A 12420-nucleotide genomic window follows, 5' to 3' on the forward strand; every position below is an offset into this window, starting at 1 on the left:
GGATGCTTTCCTGACACAGTATGTAGACAAGCCAATAAGGGGTGAGGCCAACCTGGATTTGGTATTGGGTGAAGAACCTCACCAGGTGTTAGATTTGGAGGTAGGTGAACATTTTGGTGAAAGTGCTGGAAATGTGTTGCTGGTCAAAGCACAGCAGGCCAGGCAGCATCTCAGGAATAGAGAATTCGACGTTTCGAGCATAAGCCCTTCATCCTGATGAAGGGCTTATGCTCGAAACGTTGAATTCTCTATTCCTGAGATGCTGCCTGGCCTGCTTGCTTTGACCAGCAACACATTTTCAGCTGTGATCTCCAGCATCTGCAGACCTCATTTTTTACTCGAACATTTTGGTGAAAGTGACCACAATTTGGTTATATTTACTTTAGTGATGGAAAGGGAATCAGGGAGGTGATTGCAGAGCCTTTGGCTTTGATCTTTATGTCGTCATCGTCTACAGGAATAGTGCCAGAAGAGTGGAGGATAGCAAATGTCGTCCCCTTGTTCAAGAAGGGGAGTAGAGACAACCCTGGTAATTATAGACCAGGGAGCCTTACTTCGATTGTGGGCAAAGTGCTGGAAAAGGTTATAAGAGATAGGATTTACAATGATCTAGAGGGGAATAAGTTGGTTAAGGATAGTCAACACGGTTTTGTCAAGGGTAGATTGTTCCTCACAAACCTTATTGAATTTGAGATGGTGACCAAACAGGTGGAAGGGATGTGATGGATGTGGATTTCATATAGGCGTTTGATAAGGTTCCCCACGGTAGGCTATTGCACAAAATAAAAAGACATGGGATTGAGGATGATTTAGTGGTTTGGATCAGAAATTGGCTAGCTGAAAGAAGACAGAGGTGGTGGTTGATGGGAAATGTTCATCCTGGAGTTCAGTTACTAGTGGTGTATTGCAAGAATCTGTTTAGCGGCCAATACTGTTTGTCATTTTTATAAATGACTGTCTAGATGGATGGGTTAGTAAATTTGCTGATGATTCTAAGGTTGCTGGAGTTGTAGATGTTGCAAGGAGCTGAAGGATGTTGCAAGTTACACAGGGACATAGAACATGAACAATACAGCACAGAACAGGCCCATCGGCCCACGATGTTGTGCCGAACATTTGTCCTAGCTTAAGCACCTATCCATGTACCTATCCAATTGCCGCTTAAAGGTCACCAATGATTCTGACTCTGCCACTCCCACAGGCAGCACATTCCATGCCCCCACCACTCTCTGGGTAAAGAACCTACCCCTGACATCCCCCCTATACCTTCCACCCTTCACCTTAAATTTATGTCCCCACGTAACACTCTGTTGTACCCGGGGAAAAAGTCTCTGACTGTCTACACTATCTATTCCCCTGATCATCTTATAAACCTCTATCATCCCTCATCTTTCTCCATTCCAATGAGAAAAGGCTTAGCACTCTCAACCTATCCTCGTACGACCTATTCTCCATTCCAGGCAACATCCTGGTAAATCTCCTCTGCACCCTCTCCAAAGCTTCCACATCTTTCCTAAAATGAGGCGACCAGAACTGCACACAGTACTCCAAATGTGGCCTTACCAAGGTCCTATACAGCTGGAACATCACCTCACAACTCTTGAATTCAATCCCTCTGCTAATGAACACTAATAAACCATAGGCCTTCTTACAAGCTCTATCCACCTGAGTGGTAACTTTCAAAGATCTATGAACATAGACCCCAAGATTCCTCTGTCCCTCTACCGTTAACCCTGTATTCTGCATTCTTATTTGTCCTTCCAAAATGGACAACCTCACACTTGACAGAGTTGAACTCCATCTGCTACTCCTCTGCATCATATCTAAGTCGCTTTGCAGCCGACAACAGCCCTCCTCACTATCCACAACTCCACCAATCTTCGTATCGTCTGCAAATTTACCAACCCACCCTTCGACTCCCTCTTCCAAGTCTTTAATAAAAATTATAAACAGCAGAGGACCCAGAACTGATCCCTGCGGAACTCCACTTGTAATTGGGCTCCACGCTGAATATTTACCATCTCCCACCACTCTCTGACTTCGACCGGTTAGCCAGTTCTCTACCCAACTGGCCAAATGTCCCACTATCCCATGCCTCCTGACTTTCCGCATAAGCCTACCATGGAGAACCTTATCAAATGCCTTACTAAAATCCATGTACACTACATCCACTGCTCTACCCTCATCCACATGCTTGGTCACCTCCTCAAAGAATTCAATAAGACACTTGTAAGGCAAGACCTACCCCTCACAAATCCGTGCTGGCTGTCCCTAATCAAGCAGTGTCTTTCCAGATACTCATAACTCCTATCCCTCACTACCCTTTCCATTACTTTGCCTACCATCGAAGCAAGACTAAGACTTACTAGATAAGCTGCAGAGGTTGCAAATGGAGTTTAATGTGGAAAAGTGTGAGGTGATTCACTTTGGAAGGAGAACAGGAATAAAGGGTACTGGGCCAATGGTAAGATTCTTAGTGGAGATATAGGTGTCCATGTCCATAGAAACCTGAAAGTTGCCACCCAGGTTGATAGAGTCGTTAAGGCGGCATATGGTGTGCTAGCTTTTATTGATAGAGGGAATGAGTTTCAGAGCCATGAGATCATGCTGCAGCTGTACAAAACTCTGGTGTGGCCGCACTTGGAGTATTACATACAGTTCTGGTCACTGCTTTATAGGAAGGATATTTTTTGATTAGATTCCCTAAAGTGTGGAAACAGACCCTTCGGCCCAACAAATCCACACTGACCCTCCGAAGAGCAACCCACCCAGACCCATTCCCCTACATTCACCCCTGACTAATGCACCTAACACTACGGGCAATTTAGCATGGCCAATTCATCTAACCTGCACATCTTTGGACTGTGGGAGGAAACCCACCTCGGATGTGGAAGCTTTAGAAAGGGTTCAGAGATGATTTACTAAAACGTTGCCTGGTATGGAGGGAAGGTCTTCTAAGGAAAGGCTGAGGGACCTGAGACTGTTTTCAATTAGAGAGATGAAGGTTGAGAAGTGACTTAATTGAGGCATGCAAGATAATCAGAGGGTTAGATAGGGTGAACACTGAGACTTTTTCCTCAGATGGTGACGGCTAGCATAAAGAGACATAGCTTTAAATTGAGGGGCGATGTATATAGGACAGGTGTCAGAGGTCATTTCTTTACTCAGAGAGTAGTAGGGGCGTGGAACACCCTGCCCGCAACAGTAGTAGACTCGCCAACTTTAAGGGTATTTAAATGGTCATTGGATAAACATGAGGATGAAAATGGAGTAGTGTAGGATAGATAGGTTTCAGATTGATTCCACAGGACGATGCAACATTGAGGGCCAAAGGGCCTGTACTGTGCTGTAGCGTTCTAAGTTCTATTTCCCTTTCAAACAAGTAAAGAGAAACATTGATTATCTGGCATTTGATTAACCGAATTTTGGATTATCCGAACAAGATCACAAGGTCTTGATCTTGGCTAACTACTTTATCTGGCAATCGTTTATTAGGCATTTGATTAATTGAACGATATACTCCCCGCCCATGTCCTTCGGATAATCGACGTTCCTCTGTAAACCATTTTGGATAATGTTGGGATGGGGAATGGAATGGCAAAAGCAGTAGCCATAACAATTGCACCACAACTGGCTCTGTTGCACAGCAGGGAGAATCAAAGTGCAGGTGAGCAGTGGTGGCTGGTGACCCTATAGTCAGGAGCACAGATAAGTATTTCTGTGATTGCAAGTTAGACTCCAGAATGGTGTATTGCCTCCTTGGTACCAGGGTCAAGGATGTCTCCATGTCGGTACAGAACATTCGGAAAGGGGAGGGTGAACAGCCAGAAATCATGACCCATTTTGGAACGAACAACATAGGTAGGAAGAGTGATAAGGCCCTGCAAAAGGAATTTAAGTTGTTAGGCAGAAAGTTAAAAAGCAGAACTTCTAGGGTTCTAATCTTGGGATTACTCTGTGTGTCACACGCTGGTGAGGCCAAAAAAGGAAGATAGTATAACTGAACACGTGGCTAAAGAACTGGTGTAAGAGGAAGGAATTCAGATACCTGGATCATAGGGATCTCTTTCAAGGCAGGTTGGACCTGTACAAAAAGGACAAGTTGCACCTAAACTGGAGGGACACCAACATGTTTGAGGAGAAGTTTGCTAGTGCTACTCGGGAGGGCTTAAATTAGCATGGCAGGGGGTTGGGAAGCAGAGCATTAGGTCAGCTATGTGAAAAGGTCAAAGTTAAAAGAATGAACAAGCAGTGCCAGTTTAGTGAACAAGGTAGAACTATAAAACATGTATTGAATAAGACAGGAATGGAAATAATAAAAAGATGCTGAAGGACAGGAGAGAGTGTATAGCCAAAATTAGAGTTCTTTGTACAAATGCATGCAGTGTAAGGAACAAATTAAATGTGTTGCAGGCACAGATTCAAACTGGAAAATATGATACAGTAGCCAGAGGCGTAGCTGCAGGACGGTCAGGACTGGGAACTAAACATACCAAAAGGGATGAAGAGCCATGGGAGTGGAGGGGCATTGCTGATTCTAAACAGAATCATTTCTGTGGTAAGAGAAGATGTAATAAGGGGAAAGCATCCAGTGGAAACGTTATGGTTGTAACTGAGAAAATGTATAGAAACTAAAATTCAAAATAAAGAGTCATATCCAAGTCAAAACAACCATCTTGCTTGGCTCCAAACCCAGAAACATCCATTCCGTCCACCATCAGTGCTTAGAAGCAGCAGTGTGTGCCATCTTTAAGATGGCAACGCTGAAATTCACCAAGGCTCCTTGCACTTTTTTCAAATCCATGACCACTTCCATCTAGAAAAACAGAGGCATACGGTTGCTACTCAATATCAGTGCTGGAGAAGTGAGTCTTCATGAATGTGCCAATCAAGCAGGTTGCTTTGATCTGAATGGTGTCAGCCTTCTTGAGTGCTGTTGGAACTGCACCCATCCAGGCAAGTAGGGAGTATTCTATCACACTCCTGACTTGTGTCTTGTTGATAATGGACAGACTTTGGGGAGTCAGTAGGTGGGTTACTCACTGCAGTATTCCTAGCTTCTGACCTGCTCTTGAAGTCATTAGGTTTGTGTGGTGGGTCCACTTGAGTTTCTAGTCAATGGCAATCCAAGGACAATGATAGTGGGGGATTCGCTGATGGCAGCATCATTGAATGTCATGGGGCAATGGTTAGATTGTTTCTTTAGGGCGATGGTCATAGCCTGGCATTTGTATGGTACAATTATAATTAGCACTTATCAGCCCAAGCCTGGAAATTGGCTTGTTACATTTGAAATGGAATGCTTCAGTATCTGAGGTGTTGCAAATTTTGCTGTTTTGTGCAATCGTCAGCTAACATCCCCACTTCTGATCTTGTGATGGAGGAATGGCTGTTGATGAAGCAGCTGAAGACACCAGGGCCTGGGACACTACACTGAGGAACTCAAGTAGAAACGTCTGGAGTGGAGACGATGGACTTCCAAAGTGCCAGGTATAACTTCAACATGCAGAATGTTTGCACCTTGACACCCATCGATTCCAGTTTTGCTAGGGCTTCTTGATGCCACACTTGATCAAATGCAGCCTTCACATCAAGGATTTTCACTTTTATCTCAATTTGTTGAATTTGTCCTGCTTTTAGTGTACAGGGCATATGTGGGCAATATTCCAAATTGCCAGATAGTTGACAGTGTTTTACATGTATTGAAAGAGCGTGGCTAAGGGAGTGACTTCGGTACTATTGCTGGAATGGTGTCAGAGCCCATAGTATTTACAGTAACTTGTACCTCCAACCATTCCTTGATATCATGTGAATTGAATTGGCTGAAGATTGGTAAGTGTAATGCTTGGGATCACTGGAGGAGACAGTGATAGATCATCCACTTGGCACTTCTGGCTGCAGATCGCTGTGAGTTCTTCTGCCTTGTCTTTTGCATGGTTGTATTGGGCTTTTCCATCATTCTGGATGGGATATTTGTAGAGACTCCTCCTCCGTGAGTTGTTGGAGTGTCTACAACCATTCCTGACAGGATGTAGCAGGACTGCAAAGCTTAGATCTGATCCGTTGATTGTCAGATCACTTAGCTCTGTTATCATTTGCTCCTTATGCTGTTTTGCACACAGGTTGTCTTGTTTGGTAGCTTCACCAGCTTAACACTTTGTTGTTAGGTATGCCTGGTACTGGTACTGGCATACCCTCCTGGACAGTCCACTGAACTAGGGGTGATGCCCCAATTTGATTGAAATGGCTGAACGGTGGATATGCTGGGCCATGAGGTCGCAGATTGTGATGGGGTACAATTCTACTGCCGTTGATGGCCCACAGTGCCTCATGTCAACTCCAAGATGGTTGCAGAGTAGCAGGGCTGAGCTCATCCGATCCCATCTGCTTTATTTCTCTTTTTATTTCTTTTTATCTTTTTGCTTTTGGACTTGTTCTTTTCCCTCTAAAGCCTGGAGAGGGGCAAATAAAAGAGGAAGCCTCCAGAGGCAGCAGCAGCAACACCAGGATGAGCCAGACATGGCTTCACCCTTGCCCAGATCTCACTGCAAGCCAGGAGCAAGCTCTGGGTTAACTCCCCCAGCCCAGACTCACAGGTTGAGCCGTGGCTCCAAGACTGCGGTTAAGCTCAGGAGCCTGAAGAAGTGCCATGAGGAACAGGAGGTATGGAACCCTCAAATCCCCAGGCCAATGGCTCCAGCTCAGATGCCGTGGTCGTGATTTTGACAGCAGCATAGACCTATAACGGAGACATCAGAGTCCGTTACAGAAATCCGGCCAATGTCAATCATTGACTGGAGGAGCAGCAGAGAAGGAACAAGAGGAGGAGAGAATGATGACCTCTATGGTGGTAAAACTTTGCATCAGTTTAAGGTTAGAATGGAAAGAATAAATGGGAACCTGAGGGGCGACATTTTTTAAACAAAGGATTGTATGCATATGGAATCAACTGCCAGTAGAAGTGATTGAGGTGTGTACATTAATAACATTTAAAAGACATTTGGATAAATACATGGATAGGAAAGGTTTAAAAGTAATGGGCCAAATGCAGGGAAATGGGGTTAGCATGGATGGACATATTTTGGTTGGCATGAACCAGTTTCGGCTGAAGGATCTGTCTCTGTGCTGTAAGATTCTATGTTAACCTTAAGAGAATTCTGAACTAAGACTCCCAAGTCTCTTTGTGCTTCAGATTTCTGAAGCTTTCCCCCACTGAGACAATAGTCTACGCCTCTATTCTTCCTACCAAAGTGCATAACCTCACCTTTCCCCACACTGTATTCCATCTGCTTCTGCTTTGCCAACTCTCTTAGCCTGTCCAAGTCCTTTTACAGCCTTCCAGCCTCTTCGACATGAACTGTCTTTCCATCTATGTGTCATTTGCGAATTTAGCATCAATGCCCTTAGTTCCTTTGTCCAGACTGATGAGATATAATGTTAACAGTTGTGGTCTCAACATGGATTCCTGTGGAACTTCACTAGTTATAGGTTGCCATCCTGAAAAATATCCCTTTATACCCACTCTATGCTTGCCAGTCAGCCAGTCCTCTATCTGTGCCAGTAACTTGTCCCTAACACAATTGACTCTTATCTTATTTAACAGTTTCCTGTGCAGCATCTTGTCAAATCTTACCAATAACTGAGGTCAGGCTAACCAGCCTATAATTTCCCATCTTCTATCTCCCTCTCTTCTAACCTAGGAAAAAGACCTCATCTATTTACCGTAGCCATTTTCCAATCCTCTCGGGCCCTCCCTGACTCCAGTGATCCCTGAATGAACACCATCAATGCTTCTATAATCTCCAGCTCGCTCCTTCAGAACTCTGGGGTATAAAAGAGATATGAGAGGTAAGTTTTTCACACAAAAGGGTGGTCAGTGCCTGGAACGCATTGCCAGAGGTGGTGGTGGTGCAAGCAGACACAGCAGCAGCATTCAACAAGCACCTGGAGAATAGATAGATAGGAAGGGATAAGAGGGGTACAGATCTTGAAAATGAAGACAGGAAAAATGGAGGGCCGAAGGGCCTGTTCCTGTGCTGTATTGTTCTTTGTTCGAAACATTAGGTTGTTCTCTCTCCATGGATGCTGCCTGAGCCACTGTGATGGCACTTTTGCCTTCATTGGTCAATGCACTGAGTTTTGGAGTTGGGATGTCACATTCAGGCTGTACAGGACATTGGTTAGGCCACTTTTAGAATACTGCATTCAATTCTGGTCTTCCTACTATAGGAAAGATGATATTAAACTTGAAAGTGTTCATAAAAGATGTTGCCATGATTGGAGGGTTGGAGCTATAAGGAGAGGCTGAATAGGCTGGGGCTTTCTTCTCTGAGCTTCAGAGGCTGAGGGGAGACCTAAAAGAGGTTTATAAAATCATGAGGGGCATGGATACGGTAAATAGATGAGATCTTTTTCCTAGGTACAAAATTAGAGGGCTCGGTTTAAGGTGAGAGGGGAAAGATTTTAAAGGGACCTGAGGGGCAACTTTTTCATGCAAAGGGTGGTGTGTACAGAAGAGCTGCCAGAGGAAGTGCTGGAGGCACAAAATTTAAAAGACATCTGGACGGGTACATGAACAAGAAGGGTTTCGAATGAAAAGGGCCAAATGCTGGCAAATGAGGCTACAGCAGTTCAGGATAATTGGTTGACATGCGTAAGTTGGTCTGAAGGGTCTGCTTTCATGCCATATAACTCTATGACTAGGACCTGAAACTAGAACCACAGACCCAAATGAAGAGACAAGCCTTTAGGACTGAGACAAGGAGGAATTTCTTCAGTCAGAGAATCTGTGGAATGCATTGCTGCAGAGGGCCATAGAGATCATTTCAATGTGTGTATTTAAAACGGAGATGGATAGGCTCTTGATTAGTAAGGGGATCAACAAGTTATAGCGAGAAGGCAGGAGAATGCAGATGAGTAACATGTAATCAATGATTAAAAGCAGTGCACATTGATTGGTTGAATGGCCCGATTCAGTTCCTAGACCTTGTCATCTTTCATATCCACAATAGGAGAAGACTGTCCATACCAATCAGCAATCAATTTTCTGATCAAATCTTACTCTGCGCACACACCCAGATGATGTGGTTCCTTATCATTCCTTCCCCCACTGCTTGCAAATAGAACTCTCAATGATTTCCAGTACCTTGTGTTTAAAAATACACCAACTTCTTCTACAGTCTTTCATTTTAAAACAATCCTTTCAGATTTTGGCCCACAATTAAAAATAAAGATGCAGTGTTTAAAACACTCTGCCATTTCATAAAAAAATGAAATTTGCATAAGAAGTCTAATGCTACAACTATACAATTTAAATACTATAGCAGATGGTTTATCAAGAGCAATGACGAAAGAAAAGAAATGTGATCAAAATGAACTTGTATAGATGATAGTGGAAAGGTGTTATGTATTTGAATGCCATATTATCAAAGTGAAAGCTATATAAGTAGAATAGGTGTCGTGATCAGGAAATTGAAATAGGAAATCTAAAAGCTACCTTTTCAGTTTTTTTTTGCAGGGAGCTATAATGCAAGTGCAAATCAAATATTGTTATTATTTAGAAACAGAGGTCTACTGTGAACAGAATAATGACTCGCCTTATGCTTGATTTGTATTTATATATTGAGAGGATTGAGATATATTGAAGTAGTTGTTCTGAGTGGCTTTAAGTTTTCAAAGAGAAAAGCTCCAGGAACAGAAGACTTTACATGCTACAAGACTTTTGAGTGCATGAAATTAAGGAGCATATGTTTAAGGAATAAGTTAGTTGCGTGAGCAGTTTGTTTAAGGGTTTCAAGAAGAGACATGAACTAAAGAAGTTAATACTGAGTGAATGCAGACTCTTGCCAGAAAGAAATTAAAAGCTGTGCCAACTGAACAAGGAACATTAAAATTGAAACAGTAGCTCTTCACTGAGGTTTGAGTATCTGTAAGGTTGCTGTGGGCGGGGCAGAAGGATTAAAACTTTCTTTCAGATATTTGCAATAAGACCACTTTAAATAGTTCTTACATTGTATAAAGTAGTTTACTTTTTCTAACTTTCACATTTTATAAACAATGACATTCATTTGTTGAAATTACATTGGCAGAGTCCTATGAATATGTTTGATGACTGACCATGATAAAAAAAAATTGGAAAAATAGAACTTATGGGTTATTAAACAAGGTTTCACTTTGTGGCTTGTCCCGTATTATCATCAGCTGGGATCATAACAATTGCCCACTTGGACTGTGGAGACTGATCAATCTCATTTTATTAGTTTGGGGTAATTGGGATTTTGATGGAAATTGTTTTCATCCACTCTAACATAGTGATGGAAAAAGTCAAATGTACTGTTTATGCTGCAAACTGTAGCAGTTTTTACTAAATTGTTTTCAAAGAATTCAGCAGAACAAAACAAAAAGGCTTCTCCGCTAATATGTACCCATCTGGAAAAGTGAACATTACTTAAAAGCAGAAGTTATATGGAGCTTACCTCTTTTACAACTGCAATTATAAGACGACGTGCCAACACAATAATAGCGAGGACTAATAAATTGTAGTCAATCAGATGGAAATTCTACAAATGGAGAGAAAACCATACTTCAACAAGATTCATCATTTTGCTGTAGTGTCACAGAATATAAGAACACAACAACAGTCTTTGCCTGCTTCATCACTCAATACGATTGTCACTAATTTTCTCTTTCAACTCTATGTTCTTGCCCAGTTCTTATGTCCCTTGATGCCCAGACAGACCAATCATCTGTCGATTTCAGGCTTAAAAATACTGAAGAATGGAGTACCCTCAAAATTCTGGGGAGCACAATTTCAAATATCCATAACTCTGCAATGAACACACATCTCCTTAGATTGATGCCTTATTCTGAAATTTTGTCCGAGGTTCTAGATTTCCTTAGCTAAGGAAAATAACTCCCTGCCCACCCTAATAAGCCCTTCAGAATCTTGTATGTTGCAATGAGATCACCTTTCATTCTTCTAAATTCCAGAGAACATAGATCCAATTTACTCAGCCTCTCATCCCAAGAACCAATCCACTGAACATTTTTTTTATTCATCCACAGATGTGGGCATCACTGACTGAATCAGGATTTATTGCCCATCCCTAATTGCCCAGAAGGCAGTTAAAAGTCGACCACACTACTGTGGGTCTGGAGTCATAGAAAGGTCAGACCAGGTAAGGATGGCAGTTCCCTTCCCTAAAAGATGTTAGTGAACCGGGTACGCTTTTCCTGGAAATTGATAAACGTTTGATGGTCATCATTAGATTCTTATTTCAGATTATTATGGAATTCAAATTCCACCATCTGCCATGGCGTGATTCAAACCCGGATCCCCAGAACATTAGCTGGGTCTCATTACTTGTAACAGTCTAGCACAAACACCATTAGGCAATTGCCTCCCATCCAACAGTAGTATATTTTTCCCTAGAAATGGAGACTAAAGCCACGCACATACTCCAAGAATGATCTCACTAAAACTCTGTGCAATAGTAATAAGACTCCCAACTCATGATCTTTTGTAACTGCTTGCATGCTGATTTCACATCCTTGTATGAGTGAGTTTCTCTGAATATCAACCTTTCAAAGTTTCATGCTTTATAAACAAAAAACTTTGTTTTCCTATTCTTACTACCAAAATGAATAACATTACATCTGCCCACATTATATGACATTTGTCAGCCAGTTTCCCACATAACGTTCTATATGCTATCAGCCCTCAATGTTGTACCGACTGTGAACTATTCTCAGCTTGTCCCCTACGCTATCCCAAAATCATCCACGTGCTTATCTAAGGATTGTTTAAATCTCCTTAATGTGGCTGAGTTGACTACATTAGCTGGTAGGGCATTCCACGCCCTTACCATTCTCTGCGTAAAGAATCTGCCTCTGACATCTGTCTTAAATCTATCACCCCTCAATTTGTAGTTATGCCCCCTCGTACAAGTTGACATCATCATCCTAGGAAAAAGACTTTCACTGTCTACCCTTTCTAATCCTCTGATCATCTAATATGTCTCTATCAAATCCCCTCTTAGCCTTCTTCTCTCCAATGAGAACAGGTTCAAGTCTCTCGGCCTTTCCTCATAAGACCTTCCCTCCAGACCAGGCAACATCCTGGTAAATTTCCTCTGCACCTTCTCCACATCCTTCCCGAAATATGGGGACCAGAACTGTGCACAATATTCCAAGTGTGGCCGCACCAGCATTTTGTATAGTTGCAGCATGATATTGCAGTTCCGGAATTCAATCCCTCTACCAATGAAACCTAACACACCTCATTGTGCCCTTCTCACATCCTATTTTCCTTCTCAGCTTTGTACTGACAGCAAAATTAAATATATTATCCTCAATCTCTGTCTAAATCATAGAGTCTCACAGCACGGAAACAGACCCTTCGGTCCAATTCATCCATACCGA

At 42.5% G+C, this 12420-nt stretch overlaps 1 protein-coding gene across 5 annotated transcripts in view; it reads right to left on the reverse strand.

Annotated features, from left to right (window-relative positions):
• Positions 1–12420, reverse strand: part of tmem39b (transmembrane protein 39B) — a 111362-nt gene that overhangs the window by 77506 nt on the left and 21436 nt on the right. For all 5 annotated transcript variants that reach the window (XR_009646276.1, XR_009646277.1, XR_009646275.1 and 2 more), the window contains exon 3: positions 10476–10559. Coding sequence is in view for 2 of the 5 variants with exons in the window: in XM_060847255.1 (XP_060703238.1) it covers positions 10476–10559 (84 nt within the window). In the remaining 3 variants the exon portion in view is untranslated. The remainder of the gene's footprint in view (positions 1–10475; positions 10560–12420) is intronic.

The sequence above is a fragment of the Hemiscyllium ocellatum genome, chromosome 30, assembly GCF_020745735.1.
Source record: "Hemiscyllium ocellatum isolate sHemOce1 chromosome 30, sHemOce1.pat.X.cur, whole genome shotgun sequence".
Lineage (NCBI taxonomy): Eukaryota > Metazoa > Chordata > Chondrichthyes > Orectolobiformes > Hemiscylliidae > Hemiscyllium > Hemiscyllium ocellatum.